General features: G+C 35.7%; 1 protein-coding gene across 2 annotated transcripts in view; it reads right to left on the bottom strand.

The window, feature by feature from the left end:
• The window catches only part of LOC119793838 (glutamate receptor ionotropic, kainate 5-like), a 307049-nt gene that overhangs the window by 130396 nt on the left and 157850 nt on the right, over positions 1–18803 (bottom strand). For both annotated transcript variants that reach the window (XM_038301110.1, XM_038301109.1), the window contains one exon: positions 10041–10199. In XM_038301110.1, coding sequence (XP_038157038.1) covers positions 10041–10149 — 109 coding nt within the window. In that variant the 5' untranslated portion in view covers positions 10150–10199. The remainder of the gene's footprint in view (positions 1–10040; positions 10200–18803) is intronic.

The following is an 18803-nucleotide window of genomic DNA, read 5'->3' as shown; positions in this document are numbered from 1 at the left end:
CTTTTCATATGTATGATGAATCTTCAGACCATAATCATATATGTGAAAAGACTTCCAGGCATGACTGGGATTAGAAATAATGAAGGCGGCTCTAGAATTTGCACAGACATCCTGTTACTGTATATTAGAGGTCCTTCGACAGATTGCTCATTGGTTCAGACATGTTTTTAAACATCAGGCTTCCCCAGGTCCAGTCCTTGAGAGCTACAATCAATGTAGTTTTTAACTGCATCTCTGGTTCAATACAACAAAGTTAATGTAGTAATTCCATAAACATTTAATCTGCAGAGACATTGTAAGGAGATATTTATTTACCTTAGATGTGTTGAAGGATGAATGCACCTAAAGTTTCAGTACAGCAGCTCTTTTATACTGAACCTGGGCACCCATGATATACAGTAGACAGCTGTCGCGATATGGAAGGCAAATTATGCAGTTGCCTTGGGCCCTGAGCTAAAGGCAGGCTCCGGGGACTGTTCAGGCATTTAATAATGTCCGTGATGTTTTAAAATGTTACAGCATAACTAAAGAAAGCAGACCACTATAGTGCATGACACAGTCTCTTAATTTGATTCCACTGGAAAGGCGTTCTCTTCATGTCACTACTGAAGTAGCCTAATGCAAACACAATATGAAACAGTGAGGGTATAGTGATGACCAATGTAATAATTACACTTTGACCTGCATTAATAAACATGAAGTGGGTGAGAACTAGCACTGTCCGGTGAAACAGCATCACCTGATTGGATGCTATTCTTATTGGTTCTAGATAGGTTGGTGAGTGTTGACAGGACAACCGATCAACCAAAAAATACAAGGCAGTTCCAAAGGAAAACCTGATGTTTTTTGTTTTATTTGTACATTGGGTCCTTGATTTTACGTTATTACATCATGTTCTACTCACCCATATTAGTTTTGTGTCATTTGGAGCCATTCTGAAGATATTCGGTTAGGTTATATCCAAGTAACATCTTCCTATGGGCAACAAGTTGAAGGCACAAACTAAACTGTTCATAATTTATCATTTATGGTACGCCAGCATTCATAACATGTAGGCGAATCACTGTCCCCAGACATCCGCGGTCATATTTTTTATATTGATATTTTTTTTAAAACAAAGCGGAGTGTGTATGACATCATCCGTGCGCACCGGCTACGATTCATTCATCCTGTCCGCTGAACTGCTGCTAGTTTTACTCACATGCCCAAAAGATGTCTAGTGCTATTACCATAGATGATCTCGCTCTCGAAATGGAATTGAACAATTCAGATTAGCTAGCCGAATGAATATAAGGGGTAGAGCGTAGCCGCGTGTGGCCCAGGCTTCCTGTTATGACTCCAGTCCGGTGCGCGTATGACATCATACACACGCCGCTTTGTTTTAAACATAAAAAATATGACCACAGGTGTCTGGGGATCAGTGATTCGCCTACATGTCATGAATGCTGGTTTACCATAAATAATGAATTATGAACAGTTTAATTTGTGCCTCGTTGTAGAAGGTCGTTACTTGGATTAGAAAACCGATGATGTAATAACATAAAATCGAGGGGCCAATGTAAAAAAGATGCTGTTCCCATTTAAGTCCGGCCTGGAAGTTAATCTTTCAGTAGTGTAATGAAAGCAGACATTGTTACAGCTACATTGGAACTGTTTAGATCAAACCATATGTATCCATACGCGAGAATGGCTCATTGTCCATAATCTAAATCAAATTGAAAACCTGAGGTAAAATTCTGAAAATGCTGTCAAAAATGCTCCGCATTCACTCTGACATGGCTTGAGTCCATTATTTGAATAAGTAACAGTTTCAGCCTGATTCCAAAGATAATAGACACACCTAAAAGATTTGCAGCTGTTATCATACCAAAATGTACTAAAACTAATTATTAAATGTTATAAAAATAAAACGAAAATGCAATTTTGCAATGAAATTTATAATTAATGTATGACTTGGTGCCCGTATGTCACAATAGCATCTCTGTCAAAAAAAACGTGGTTATTATAATCTCAAGGGGCATGAATGCTTTGACACGTCTCTGTGGATATTTTATCAACAGGTTTAATAAGAGTTAGATTTCAATTTTATAGAGCGTATAGATAAAGTATATAAACTAAATGTATTTTCCAAATAAACATCTCAGTGGCTGCAACTGTGATAATGGAGACTCCTATTTCTCTGAATGCTAATTGGCACCGACACCTATTGATCTGTTAGCTGGTGCTGCAGCTCACAGGGAGACCTGCAACGCAAACACAGTTCCACTAATTATAGGTACCATCTCTGATTTAATCTGGGTCATTTCTCCACATGACAATGGAACTGTGCAAAAGTGATTAATTAGCGGAGGGCATATTGTTGTTCAAGTTAGTAAATGCTTTTTTGTTGTCTGTTGTCATACTAGATATAACATAAAGACCTAATTTTATCAGTAGGGTTGACGTAATGTTTGGAGCGCAAAGACTATTTTCAAATCTTATATAGGTTATATTGGTTAATACAACTAAACATTATGATTGTGTGGACTGTGTCCTTTGCCGTCTTTTTTAATTTCTTAGAAAACTGACACTTCTTTCTTAGCATCATGCACTTTTATAAACTTTTGTTGTGAAGATTTGTTTCTTTTTTTAGTTTTTTTGCTATGTTATCTATATGTGAGGACATAGCAGTTCAACTTTTCAGTTTCTGAGTCTTTTTATAAAACAAGCATGATTCATAGATCACTATTGGCAGCCCTAAAAAAGATCCTCTTCAAACATCCGCCTACGACACTAAAAGTGGCAGATAATAAGGCAGCTCAAGTTCCTGGAAATAACCTCTAAAAGTCTGTTAGTCATCTCAGGGAAATACTCAAGAATAAATACTCCTGAATAATTACAGAGGTCAATTACAAAATTCCTCTATCACCAAAGAAATATGTCAGACCCAAGACACATAATGTTACTGTGAATTAATATATAAAGGGAAAATGTGAATGGCACATTTTAAAACATCAGTACATTATTAAAACAAAAATAAAACAATACACAGGTCTGCATGCATAAGCTGTTAATGCATTTATTCCAACCATTACTCAGCAACTGAGAAGGTTTAGTGAATATAGCATTATCTTTTTATTACTCCTTGATGTCAGGTTACCTGCTACAACGTCACTTTAATCTAGCTTTAAGCATGCATAAAAAAATATATTATAAATAATTAATTTTACTACTGGCACCTTCCCACCACAACAGAAGTCCTTCAATTACTAGAACACTTTGACACAGTCCTTTTTGATTTTCCACCCACTGAGTAATTAACCTTCAAATTTTGCTCAAAGCTCTGAGTATTGGAATGCAACCAAACTAAATTCCCTTATACCTAATGGGAGGATTATAATGGAAACCGACCAGCAAGGCACATGAACTCTGGCAAAATTCTTTTTTTAGTTTTGTAAGTGAAACTCAAAGAGCCGGTGTCATTAATATGTACTGAGGCTAATTTTTTGCCTGTCTTAAGACTGCAACCTACTCTGTCTCTACAACTATTCATAGATCAGATTCCTCCAGCTGCTTACAGAAAAAAATTAATTTTGCATTTCAAGCTAGATAAAAGCAATTTACACTGTTATGAGCCAAGTCACATTTGTACCTGCATTATAATGATAAACATGGCTTTCTGAAATAATGATGGTACATACCCAATTGAGAAAGACCCAAATAAAAAGGCTTTCCCCCTTCATACTACAAAAAAAAAATTTACGAATAAGGAGGAATTAAGGTTTGTTCAAAATGTGTCCAATTACACAATTATTATGTCACCTACACAAATTTAGTGCATTGAAAAGTATCTATCCCTATATAAATTTCCATGGTTTAAATAATGTGGTAAATATTCAGGGACAGATGATTGATCCCATTATCAAGTAGGCCCTATAAGGCATTACAGTAGCTACTTTAATTGCAGTAACTAACCTTCTAAACAATTTGTTTGTAAAATACAGTAACGCGTTAGTCATTGCTATGCTTTAAACAGCGACAGTTTCCTGGTATAAGCGCACATGACAGCAAACTGTACGTGAAAGCTCACATGGTGACGTGCAACTTCAGCATACCTTGAACACGGATGAGAGACAATGGATGAGTGAAACTGAGATTTAAAGCCTCACATCCCAAACACTGACTGACACCTGGCCGCCTTTAATCCACATATGTTCTTTAATTTCTCTGGGTTATATTGATTTCTTTTGCTTGGCTTATGTTTTTTTTTTCAAATATTGGGATAATACAGTCCTTCTAGAGTTTTTCTTTCTGGAAGAGTTTAACCCTAGTTAATTCTATTACAAAGTATATTATCTTTGTTTTGGCTTCATACCTATTTTATAGCCAACTGATGGCTGTTAATGTGCAAATAAAGTTCTAAACATCTTATTTTTCTTTTATTATAAACAAACAACATGATTACATCTACATAATCATATTACAACTCACTTGTCAAACCACATCCATCAAAATAGTGCAGACTAGTTTGAATTTGTTTTAGATGTCTAGTCCTTTTATTTATTTATTTAATAAAATTTATTAACAAAAAAATCCTCACTTTCCTCATTGAGCCCTTGGCTGGTCCCTCTTCAGTTCCTTTTTAAAAATCAGTATTTGTAGTAAATTATTCTTTCTGTCATGATTTGTGGACATTAAGATCTAAAGAAAAGCGTTATCTCCTGGTCAGACCCTGTAATTCGGTGAAAGGGTGGTCAGAGTAAAAAAATTTAAGAGGGGGTCACTGAGTTACTAACTCAGTTACTTTTTTGGAGAGGTAACTAGTAACTATAACTAGTTGCTCTATAATGTAATATTACTGTGGTAAGTTACCATCTATATGATGGATGGGCAATTCTACTTCCTGGGGGCTTGTATCCTGCAACTTTTTAGATCCATCTTTGGTCCAGTATGCAGTCAGTTCCTGCAGAGCCCTCTCAATTATCTTATTACTTGATTCAGAAGTGTTGAACAAAAGGCACATCCAAAAGTTGCAAGATACCGGCCCTCAGTGACTGGATTTGCCCACCACTTATCTATATGAATAAGTTAATTATTTTATTTGTCATGCACACCTGCACCCAGCCCTCATGGGCTTATAGGAACCCCAAAACAGGATGACCCTAGATTTAAAACTATTTCATATACACCAGTTGTTTTTAGAACTTACCCGGTTAAAAGATTTTCAATCTCATTTTCCATGCCTGCTCCATATATCCAGCTACACCAAAAATTGTGTTCTTAAACAACCAGCTGAATATTCCACCTTCGGCCAACCAAAACAGATCAGGATTACTGTGTTGGATTTTTTTCAAATAAAGCACTTAACTTATTATATAGTGGAGAAAAAAAACATAAAACCATCTCTACGTTTTGGGGTTGCAAGGCTAGGGAGCAGTGCTAAAGGGCCAACTGGTGCTCAAGCCTACTGTTTGACGGGTTTTCTGCTTGTTGCCTCACTGTGTGATGGAAGTAGAATCAAAGTGTAATGTTGTCTTACATAGACACCATTACACACTATCTAACCTGTTGGAGCATCCAGTGTTTTGCAGTAGTGACAAGCTTGGGAGAGCCTACTCAGATTTTATGGTTCACACAATGTAAAACCAGTCCAACTCTAAAAAAAACAGCCAAATTGCCACGCTTTCTTGAAACTCACATACAAAGCATAAGACTATTACACAAACAAGACAATCAAAGAACACACAATAAACACAGAACTGTATTAAGAGTAATAAACCCCTGGCATCCATCTTTACAGAGATTCTCATTGGAGCTGGGCAAAGTTCCCACCTGATTCATAAACTCTACATTCATCTGGATTTTATGACTACAGGCCTATTGCCCTAATATCTGTAATCATGAAGTCCTTTAAGAGGCTGGTTTGAGGTCACTTAAAGAACATTACAAGCCCCTTGTTGGACCCCCTGCAGTTTGTATACAGTAAATGATGGAGGAGACCTGAGACAGCTTTACATCTGGCATCACTTTGAGCGTCAGTGAAAAATGCAAGGATCTTGTTTATGGACTTAAGCTCAGCTTTAAACACCAAACCCTCAGAGACATCCTCAGCATCAAACTCAACCAGATCACAATATCATGCTCCACCTTTCATTGGATCACAAACTTCCTGATTGACAGGAGTCGGAATGTAAGTCTCTACACCTAGCACACAATCAACCAGCACAGGTGCTTTTTTCTGCTTTTACCAATGACTGAGGGATGGAATACATTTGACAAACTCCTGAAATTTGCCGACAACAGAATGCTCATCTGCTTCATCTGGAACGGTAGTAACTAAGCCTACAGACAGAATGTTGATCTAGCGGCTGTCTTATGCAGCTAGAGGAACATAATGCCTAACATGCTAAAACCAGCGGATATTATGGTGAGGTTCAGAGGGATGCCCTCTCACTGTGCCCTATCACAATATAAAGAATGTGGAAACACTGGGATCCAATACACCCCTGAAACCTAACACTGACACCGTCATCAACCTCCCCACCATCACAATAGAGTGTTAATAGAGTGTATATGTTTTGCTATCTATTCAGTAGTCTTTTTCTGGCTTCTTTTTTAAGATTATCTTTAACAAGCATGTACATGAAGTAGAGCCATAACACAGACATCATAATTCGGCTCAAAGTGAGTGAGAGTTTAGTCCTAAACTTGGATTAGACGAAGAGGAAAAGGTAAGCATTAATAAAAACTACCACTGACCCAATTGCCATGGCATGGCAAGTTTCTCAATATAAGACCAAAATGGATTTGAACATAGTTAAAATTGGGATTAGAAGATGTGTAGGATCTTATTTAGGGGACAGGAGTTTAAGGTCAATAACAAGGGTTTTCAGTTTCAAAAGTTAATCCGCTACTGTGGGATGATAAGAGGATGAGTAGAACTGGGTCATGATCTCAGAGTTCCACATGGGCCCTGGTGAGAAGGATGAGGGAAAATCACAGAGCTATACTCTTATTTGAGTCTGCTGGAGTTTGTTTCGGCTTACGAATTATCAAACACAGACTTAAAACAAAATATTGTACAGAGGGAACAAGAAAAAAACGAATCTATTAATGAAGGAGCCAAAGAGAAGCCATTAGAGATTTTTAAACACAGAAACAAAACAAAGGCTTTATGCTAGAGTAATGGGAGGGATACACAAGTGGCAACACAGAACAACTGGGAGTAGAACAAGGGTGAAAAAAACAGAGGTGATCCAGAGGACACATATGTTTTCAAAGGCATCTTAATTGAAAAAAAAAAATAGAGAACCATAAACTGCAGCTATCAAACATTTTTGTAATGAAAATAATTGGAAATAATAATCCCTAAATGAATTAAGTCATTTAGATTTAAATGTGCTCCACAGGCATTTTGAAACCCTTTTTTTCTAAATTATCCACATAAATGTAAGAAAAATAGCATTTTTCCCTTTTCTCTTTCTCAAATCTGCACAGTTATTTACATCTACATATCATCAGTTCCTATAGCCAGTTAAAAACTCTGTCTGTTTAACTGTGTTTCTTTTCTAGACAAAGCCTAAATGAATGTACTGCTACCATAAACTATAGCCAGGGGTCATCAATTCTGGTCCTTAAAGTCTTGTGGCCTTTTAAGATGTGTCTACTTCAACACACTTGAGTCAAAATATCCGGGGTCGTACTCCTATCCTCAAGAATAAAAGCTATTTATCAATTTTTTCAAGTTTAAGAATCACTCCTTCTCCCTGAATATTTCAAAGAGACCTCCAGAGGTGTCTTTGCAGGTAGGCGTTAGCACAAGAGGATGTTATTGAGGAGAGAGATATGTTTAAGGAAGCTTTGGGAGCTGAAGACGTTTTGGATTTAACTATGCACAGCTGGTCAAATGGTTTTCTTCTGACAGAGCGGGTATAATTTGTGTTAATAACCTAATCAGGGAAATGTTTTTATTGATAACCACATGCAACAGAGCTTCATGCAGGAATTTAAAGCAATTATATTGCTCTAAGAGGAAATGGAGTATAAACTATATTTCCATTACAGTTTCTCACAAAACAGTTACTAACAAACATCGGTTAGTCGTGGTAGTGTGTTACAAATGCATGGAGAAGACATAAATAACTAGTGGCCAGTCGGGACTGATACATGAACTTACAGCATGTCTGCGTGTTATCCAAAATAAACTCCTCTAAGCCCATTGTTGGGTATTTTTTTTCAATAGTCCTGCATATGACTGGTATAACGTCTCTGTTCTCTCTGATTCCAAAGTTAATGCTCTTAAATTAACCTCATAGTTAAAAAGGATAAAAATGTCAATTTCTCCGTCTGTTTAAGAGCCAAACAAGTGTGCAGTACACATTATAAGAGAGGTCTGGAAAAACCATCCCATAAGAGAATAAAAGCTTTTAGCAATACTGAGAGATTTTTTTTCTTATTTTAGGTGTTTTTCAGTAAGTCTACAAGATCTGTGCAATCTGGATGAAACACGGGGCCATCACACCCATCCATAAACACTTCCATTCAGCAATTGGTCAATTCAACATACTTAGAGCTGTCAAAGTTAAATCCTCGTTAACGCAATTTTGTTTTAGTGCCATTGATAGTTTTTATTACAGGTAACGCACACACTCTTTTGCCCTCATCTATGCTGTATTCTAACCATATTTTGTTTTCTGTTTCAACCTATTTTACAAAAGATTCTAAGCTTTACCGCCATATATTCACCTCTCCAACTCAGCATGCGCAGAGCAGCTGTAGGCGCCCCTTGTTAGTGGCTGACAGGAAGAGAAACAGAAGAAACCTTTGGAGGTTTTTTTTTTTTTGACTGTTGTAGAAAACAAATATAGGAATGCATTGGTTTACATGCAGTTACTCAAAACGTGAAATTGGATATATGTAAAAGCAACAGAGGTGGGAAATGATTCAACGTTCTGTGTCTGTGACACTGATCCATAACTAGGAAAAAAATATTTACTCTGAACAGCAGTGTTAGTCTGTTAGTCTAAAGTAATCTGTAGTAGTGCTGCAGACTTTGCTTATGATCAGGTCTTGCTTACAGTAAGGATCTTCCTCAGAAAAACAAAACTTTTGATGCCTATAGGGGTCAGTTTTCTTTTTAAAGTTGGAACTTTTTACATTTTTGGAGGTTTGAATTAAACAAAAATAAAAACTTGAGGAAAACAAGTCATTAGAAGATGCAGTCTACTTGGATCTCCACCTTCCTGACAGGCTGGCAGTGATAAGTGAAATTGGGGAGCATATTATTCCACACAAGACCCATCATCACTGATGCACCCCAGGGATTTGTTCCGTCAGCGGGCCTGTCGGGCCTCCCTCCCTGAGACTGAATGTTTCAGAAGGAAATGGAACACATGGATGTGTTTTAAAAGGATCCTTTAGGTGGAATCTCAGTGGATTAAAGAGGGATTTAAAAATAAATTTGCTCTTTTTTTTTTAAAGATAGCTATCTTAACTAACTTACTTTAAATGCTTACTGAGTGTTGAAAGTTATGTTATGATCTTCTGGTTGTTAGAAGAAGTGCCATTCCTGACTAACCAATAAAGCTTTTTAACAAGATATTAGTGGACATTGTTCATTAAAAACTCTCAGGACAGCCAGAAAAAGACTTTTTTAACTTTGTTTAGGAAAAAAATCCCTATGCAAGAGTGCCAGTATGTTTTGCTCCTCTTGTAATGCCTGATAATAAAACAGTGCAACCTCACCAGAGTGTTTGACTAACAGCCATTGAAGTATCCTGATGACTGCTTGCACAACTTCTTTCAGTTTCCCCTTTTAATGCAACACAAACACACTAAATAATTTAATTATAGACAAAACCAATATTTTCTTTTCAAATACAAGATTTCAGTGCATGAACCTTCCTAATAAGTTTTCACAAAAGGCATTTTATCAATGTAGAACTGTGATTGAACAATTTGCAGCTAAACAATTTTAAGAGCTGTGTTGTGAAGTTTAGTTTTCTTTGCAAACTTAGAAATATAATACATTTTAGGAATCAAACATTTACGGATGTACTTACCCATTCGGACGGCGGATAGGGTGTTGGCTTTGCTGAAGAGATGAGGTGCCATAGTCAGCAGCAGGACGACGACATAAATCGACAGCAGCAGTGCTGGCAGAGCCTGCATCTTCCACTGCTCCTCATGGAGAATGGTCTGCTGGCTGCCTGTACTGCCACCTTCAAGACAAATGGATGAGCCATTACTACAGAGGTATATATCATAAATACTAGCACAGTGGAATGGCACATATTATTTAAGCAGTGACGTCACCCACTATTAAACACGATCAGTTATTAACAGTAAGGAATGTACAAAATTTGCCTTTAGAGATCCTTCTTAAAAATTAACCCAATCCTTGCCCTCTACTGATATGACTAATTGTTTAATGATAAAGAAAGACATAAAAAGTTGGAGAAAAACATTGAGAAAAGAAAAAATAATGAAATAATGGAAAACTTCTTAAGAGCTTAAGGTTTTGTGCTTTGTAGCTTTTATTGGCTGAATCTACTGTATCATGAATGACCAAATCAGGAAATGTTTTGTCCCTGACTACTCAACTGCAAATACTGATGTTTAACATAAATTTGTATGCTTTGGAGCAAAATGTACTTTATGTTTTGCTACAAAAACGTCCACTTCTTGTGTAGGGGACAGTCAGCTATAGGAAAAATAGATATATTGGCAAAGCGAAAACACTGGACAACTAGGTTGAAATGTCAAGTTTTTCAAGTGAAAGTAGCAGCTACATCAACAATACACAGAGGTTAAGTAAAACATTTTGAGTCATTTAACTTTGGGGTCTCATTGAATTTACATTGACGCTAAAAACAAACCCCACTCTCTTTGTTCTGTAAAAACTACCAATTACGAGCTGCTGAGCCTCCAGAATAAACTACATGTTATCCACCATCCACTAAAATAATTTTTATCAGTCCAAAAGGGGAACAAGATAAATGAATAGCACAAGGAAAATAAGAAAAAAAAAAGAAAGGACATGCAGAAGAATAGGCGAAGATTACTTAGAAAAACACACAGATTTTAAATCGTGTGGTAATGCTTATTACTATAAAAAACAAAAACGTGGTGATGTAAGAGATGAAAAATAGGGCAAGCAGAGATGCTACGGTGAGTAGTGTTGGTGAGATGAAAACTAACTCCAGGTAGAAAAAAAATAATACTGTACATAACAATAAGTAATTAGGGTATTTCCATAGGAAACAATGTCATGTGAGCAGGCAAACTGAGCTAGCGGGACCCTACCGATACAAACCAGCATGTCAGCTCACTGCAGCAGCTCCAAGGCTAATCAAAGACTCAGCTCTATTAGCTTTTTTCAGGCCAATCTCATTTTACATTGGAGGCATTTAGTTAACAAACATTCACAGCAATTTACATAGAGCGTAGCAACGCAATAGGCCTTAAAGGCTCACTTTATCAACTTCACAAGTGAAGATTCTGTGGGTCACAGCAGCTGCAATAAAGACCAAAATTACTGCATATTCTCAAAAACAGACGACCTTACGTTGTGAAAGAGGTAGTTAATGAACATAGTTTAATTAAAGGGGTCATAGAATGATTATATAGGGTATTTGGTGCTGGTCCTTAAGGTCTCTGAATAGGGTGTGTAACATTGGTTGGGCTGAAAATGGCATATTTGCTGTTCTATGAGCCCTAATACAAGCCTGCTTAAAAGGCCTAAAATTAAACAGCAGGTTTTCTTCCTTTTATAAACCAACCAATAAGCGCACAGCTCATCTAAATATTCATGAGCATACCATAAAAGGAAGAAACCTCAGAGACTTTAAGGTCCACCACCAAAAAAACAATACAATCATTCTATGACCCCTTTAAAGGAAGAAAATGCTTATCTGTTATGCAAAGACAAAAAACAAAGCAGCCTCTAGATACATTTTTGTCATCACACAAATCTGTGATGCTAAAGAAAAGCAGTCCAGCCAAACATTTTTCCCCATTTTTTGTTTCGCAAAATCAAATGCAATCCAGACAAAATATAATACCAACCACTTAATACATATATCACCACCAACATTTCTAGGTTCTATCTAACCACATTGATGTCTTGAAAATTAAGTTGTTTTTTCTTTAAAAAAACAAAACAAAAAAGATAGAAGTCTTAAAAAAAAGGTTATATATGTTGGGATCTGGAGATTCTCCACCTTCTCCAGCAGAGTGCGCTGTGGATCTCCTGGGCTGGAGCCCTCCAGCACAGCTGACGCTCATCAGCCCATCAGGAGACCTGCCTATATAAGCAGCTGCCAGACCTTCCTTCAACGCCGCAGTGTTGACCAAGTTTGGTTAGCAAACCTGAGCCTCTGATATCTACTAGAACCTTTGCCTTAGAGAAACCCAACTCTAACCTGCCTCTGTCTTCTCGCTCCTAGGAAACCTGTCTCTCGTGTGAAGCTCTGGATGAGCTTAGCCTGTTACCTGCCTGCCTGCCCTAAAGAGCCAAACCTGAAGATCTCACTCTGGAATCCACCTGCTGCTCTCAGGGAAGGAGCTTATCATTCAACCCAAGGTCTGACACAAACAGTCAGAAGCAAGATGCTGCAGCTGCTGAGCATTCTGCTGAAACACAGTCTCTGGACCCAACCGGTTCCCTCTCTCAGAGAAGAAAACCTGAATCTTGTCAAGGTATTTTCTGAAATATCAGCAAGCTCAACTACTAATCAGTAAACCTGGCTAATCAAACTATCCGTCTCTGCAGACGCCTGAGAATCCTGCCCGGACCTGTTTCCAGAATCCAGTTCATATTTTCTTGTTCAAATCTTTAATAAACTCTGTTGAACTTTTTACCCAGTCTCCAGTGGTGTTCTGCATGTGGGTTTATTTCCTAAACCAACCATGACAATATATCAGTATTCATTCTTTAAACCACTTTGGACTGTGCCATATGGGGAAAAAAGCACATAAAAGACAGAAGCTTAACAAATTTAAAAACATCCAGATCGCTCCAAAATAACAAGACTCAAAAATGTCCATATCTATAATAAATTGAAGTCCTGCTGAGACTCCTGCTGACTTAGAATTGCAAGTTAAAACACCACTTGTTAGCTTTCACCTTTAAAATTCAAATAACAGAGGGAGTTTTGATTGAGGGGCAGAAACAACACTGTTCCTTGATCCATAGTAGGCTTGTCATGAATAACATAATTATAATCTTAGAGTAGTAATGATGAATCAGTCACTGTAATTAAACTTCAATTACCAACAATTTACCATTTTTTGGATTGGCTCCAAGAGCTCACAGTATAAAATGCCTTAAAATTATATTCCGTAGAAGAAATTAGTCAAATGTATGTTTAACTAAACTTAAAGTTAATACATAAATAATAGCAAAGCTAAAAGTTTTAAAAACAACCTTTGGAATATCCTCTTACTTATTCCTTTTTTCTGACTGTTATTTTGTTATCACAGCAGCCCTAAAGGTTAAATCTTAAATTCAAATTTCCTGCTGCAGGAGTGACTCATTCTCACCTCACTGTTCAATTCAAACACAGATGACTTTGCAGACTTTGTGTGTCTTTTTTTCTAAAAACAATACCTAAAATAATGTTGCACTGTGTATAGCCAGTATTCATACAATTAGATATTTCTGAATATGGAAAAAATAATCCCATTAACATTCAATCTTTGTGTAAAAAAAAAAAAATCAATTTTGACATGGATTATTTGTAATAGTTACAGCAAAATCTTTGTGAGTGGTAAGGCCATATAGCTTCCTTGATCTCATCACAAGGTTATCTTCTCTCAGATGTAGTTAGCATGAAAGAAAAATGAAAACAGGGGCTTTCACCCAACAAAAAAGGAGTGATTTGAATTAAGCGCCTCATCTCTTGGGTAATGGACCTTAATGCACACCAAAATATAGGATTTTAGCTTTCTTTTCCTTCAGGGGATAAGGAGATTGTGTTTTGCACCAATAGCATCATGAAGTGCCGTGTTGCTGACTCAAGTCATAATAATGACATGGTAATCCTCCCATTTAGTTGAGAGGAAGGAGAGGGATTTCATTTCTGCATGTAATGCAAATCACTCTAATCAAAAGTAAATATCTATATATATATATATATATATATATATATATATATATATATATATATATATATATATATATATAAGCCAGAAAGGAAAACTAACCTTGGTCCTACTAAAGCTTTCTGCTGTTAAAACATGCTCTGGAAAGCACCAATCAAGGCATCAACATGCTAACAGAGAGAAGTCTGAACATTTTTGCATTGATATTTGGTGACCAATCCCTCTAAAATGGCAAGTAGGCACAAGCCATGGCAGTAAAATGTTTCACAGCACGTAGCAGCTGTCAAATATCCGTATTAAAGGATAAAGGACTTCCCTTAATTTGTCAGTCATGATAAAGTTGTTTTGCTTTGTCTTTTCAAAAAAGCAGGTTAAATTTTGGGCTGACGAGGGAGAAAACCCACAAATTTGTATGATCTGAATCTTAACTGATTACATTTTAGCCAGCATATTGTGATTGTGGATTAGATGAAGATGGGGAGACGATGGCTTTAAGATAAGACAAGACAATACAGGCTAAGAAAAATAACACAGTGCATTTAACATCTTCAATTTGCCAATCAGCTTTCAATGTAGAAAATAAAAGATCCCGTAAAGCCTGTCATTCAGTGAGAAGGGTTATAGAAGGAAAAATAAATCTATGTAGGTGGAAAATTTCAAGGAGACTCAAAAAAAAATTAGATGACACCTTATTCTACAGATCTTTTTGAATTATTGCAAAAATAAGTGGCAATAAATGAACAGGGGAAAAAAAGAAACTGCTTTTGGAATTATCTTTAATGCTCATTAGATTTTTTTTTCTTTACCTTTAATCTTAATAGTAAACTTGAATCTTTTATCGAATGCTATTTATGACATTTGCTTCAGTTACCGGCAAAATGAACTGCTTGAATAAAGCCTTATTCATTCCTAGGTTTTGTGTTGGTTGTGCAAATCTATATCTGGTCTCAGTAACTAGCTCAAGAGTTTACCTAGATATTATTTTCTATAAACTTCTACCCAAAGTCTTGCCACATCAATCTAGCCTAAATTTATTTGAATATGAAAACCAGCAAAAACAAAATAAATAAATAAACAGATGTGTCAAGTAACGAAGTACTAATACTTTGTTACTGTACTTAATTGCACTTTTTAGGTATCTATACTTTAACTCCATTACTTATTTTTATTCCTACTTCTGACTTGTACTCATTACATTTTCACACAAATATCTATACTTTTTATTTCTTATATTTTTAAAACAAACGTTACTCGTTACTCTTGGCTTCAGTTTAATGTTTATAAATATTTATTTCACGTCATGTGCGCCATCCAATGCAGATCATTGGCGCCATCCACATCCACACAAAGGAAATCATCAGAAGCAAGCAGGTGTTATTCAAACAGTAAAGGTGAATATGCCACGCTACAATGTTGGATTCAGAAAAAGATGTTGAAATGTCTGAAAGGTCAGACACAAGCGGAAGCGTGGGAGATTGAGACCACCAAGACCTCCATCATCCTTGGCCCTATCTCAAAGAATGTTTTTGAAATAGTCGTAAAATTGAGCTTTTAATTCATATAGTGGCATTTGGCTGTTTTTTTAAAGGTTACCTTATAATTTTACACTTTAAGTAGTTTTTAGAGCACATCCTTTTTCACTTTTACTTGAGTAAAAAGGTCAAGTTGTTACTTCAACTTTTACCAGAGTGTTTTTAAACTGCAGTATCTATACTTCTACTTAAGTAACAAATGTGTGTACTTTTGACACCACAGTAAATAAATAAATTCACTGCTTTCAAGATGTTAATCTGTCCAAAATATTGATTAACCAACCCCTACTGTAAATCCAGATCTGTAATAAAACTGATGATCATATAAATTAAATGTATTTTCTTAACAGCTATCATGCTCCTGAATGCCTCCTGACCCCCAATCCACCCCCCCAAAAAAAAACACACACACAACAATAATATACAGAATGTCCTCACACACACACACCAAACACCATTTACACACTTTTCTCAGCTTTAGCTGTATATTATTTGTAAACTGCTATTATCTGTCATTATTTATTCTGTATTATAACCCAGCTAATATATATAATCCATATCCTATCTTTCCTGTATAATCTGCTTATAGCTTCCATATTTATTCATTTTATAGCCTTTTACAATTACTCTCTGTTTATATAGCCTATACCATTTATAGTACATGCATATATAGTCTCTGTACACATGTAAATAAATATTCATATCCTGTAGAGCACTTCTGGATAGATGCAAACTACATTGTGTTGCTTTGTACTTGTGACAGTGTAATGGCAAAAAAGTATAATTCTATTATATTCTATTCTTACTAAGGGACGTGGGTTACTGGAGAAAACGACAACTTTTTTTTATATGTTTTAGCTGAGAAAAAAATATTTGTTACATTTCTTTAACTTGTTAACCCTGTATTGCAAGGATTCTGTAAAAAATAAAGTTAAATACAAACCACTGGATTTTGTTTTACAATTTTGAAGACATTTCGCTTCCCATCCAGGAAGCGTTTTCAATTCAAAATGTCAGAATTAGCATTAAGTTTCAAGCTTTATAAAGTGGCCAAACAAAGCCTTGTTTTGGCTTTTTTTATTTGTTAAAAAATGTAGTAGAAATAAATGATAGAGTTATTACTATGCTCTAAACATCATTTTCCAAATATTACTGTTTAAGTGCATGTTAAAGCTACTGAATTTTAACCATAAACACAGATTTTCTTTTCCTTGCAGTGTTGGACTGTGAGTTGGTATTAGTAAAATCCTAACTAGAGCTTCAATAGCTTACACGATAAAGAATGTTTGAAAAAAACTTAACTAAATGCTTTTTAATTAAGAATAAAAAGCATTTTCAGCTCATTTTATACAAAAATGAGCTGAAAGATAAGAAGCCTAAATTAGAATGCAATTATAAATTCCTTATTTGCCATTTTATTCTGGACCATTATCCAAAGCACCATGAAAACTTAACCACTTTGTTAATGCTGTCAATATTTACTTGTGTTTCTGTTCATTCACTTGTTGAACTACAGTACTCATAAAGCAGTATATCACACCTTTAACATGCTCATGTGAAGCTTAAACTACAAATCCTTAATGGTTAAAGACACCTCTACGTTCTGAGCTCCTGGTGCCTTAACAGATTCTGTCTGAACAGCTGGTTTGATTAAACTGCAGTATTTGACACCAACGGATAAGAATTAGTTTCAGCATCAGATACACACCAGTTAATCAGATTAAGTCCCTTCTTTGAATTAGACAAAAAGGTCAGTAACTCAAAATTAAATTACATTTGTGCAAGTGGGTAACTGATTAGTGGCTCAGGTGCAATTTGTGTTGACATTAAGTTCTTTCATCCAAGAGATTATCAGGTTGTTTGTGTTGATAAAAAAGCAATCCAGTGCCATTTCCAAAGAGCGCGGCGCATGCATTGAAGAGGCCACCTGATACTATATTGATTAAGCATCTTACTCTGTCAGAGGTTTATGGATTCCACATTTGTGCAGAGATTTTTCCTTTTTTTAATCTGCAATGTCTTGTTAATGTTAGCCTTATTGGTCATAATACATTAATAATAATATGGATTTTGTTGATTTGTTTTTTTAAATGTATGCCTCATGAATTAAGAAAATAGAATTCAACTATTCTCAACAATTTTAAGTTATTGAAACAATCAAGAAAATAATGACAAAAAAATTACTGTGGGTCAATAATCACCACATTGTCTATTCTGAATTGGTCAGTTGATAAGTCATCTTTACTTTTCCATTAGCAAAGTTACATGCCATAATAAGTTCATGATTGATTAACATTATATCTCAGACAATAATGAAAGAGACCATATAGTGATGCATTATGTATGATGATCAACCTGCTGTAATAAGATCATGTAAAATGGTGCATGATAATAGTGTTTAACACTGTTTTTTCATGATCATTTTCATCACATCACCCAACTTGTCGATATGCAGTCCTACGAACGTATGTGAAAAAAATCTTTAGGATTGATTTTCTGTATGCATGTTTTTTAAATTTGTGTTTTGTCATTATTGAATTGTAAGCATTACTACAGTCTGCTTTATGGTATAAAAAACAAACTGCACCATGGAAACAGTTTGAAATCCTGAAGTAATTCTACACAGAAAGATATGTTAATTCATCATCTGTGGGATTTGTTATCACAGATGCTGTTATGCTGTGGGGCAAAATAATACAACTCACCAGTACTTAATATTCAGAAGGCACTGCCTTTTATGTAGTAATTCAGTTAGCTTAACAGTATATAGGACTGCTAAACAATTAAAAATTGTATTAAAAATACAAACCAATGCACATTTGAATTGAGAAAGCTTCCTGGAGAGGTGGAGAAACATCTTCAAATCTTGAAAACCAAGTCCAGTGGATATTGTTTTGAATTTTTACGCAATGTATATGTCCAAAATAAATAATTGAAAATGACCCAGATTCAAGAATTATACCATCACCCTAAGTCTATTGATAGTATGCATAACTGTTTATTTCTTTTCTTTTTGTTGATAAAATGAACAAAATAGATAGCAACCATACAGTGGGAATACATTTTTTTTTTCAGGCTTTGGCAGGTTATGAGTTAGACTTCAACTTCCCCCACCAGCTGTAAATGTTCCCATTAGGCAAGGCACTTAACCCTTTTTTTTTTAGATACATTTTTTTTTTTTTTTTTTAC

Source organism: Cyprinodon tularosa, unplaced genomic scaffold (assembly GCF_016077235.1).
Source record: "Cyprinodon tularosa strain WSP-4 unplaced genomic scaffold, ASM1607723v1 ctg460, whole genome shotgun sequence".
Lineage (NCBI taxonomy): Eukaryota > Metazoa > Chordata > Actinopteri > Cyprinodontiformes > Cyprinodontidae > Cyprinodon > Cyprinodon tularosa.
This window is presented reverse-complemented; position numbering and strand designations above follow the sequence as displayed.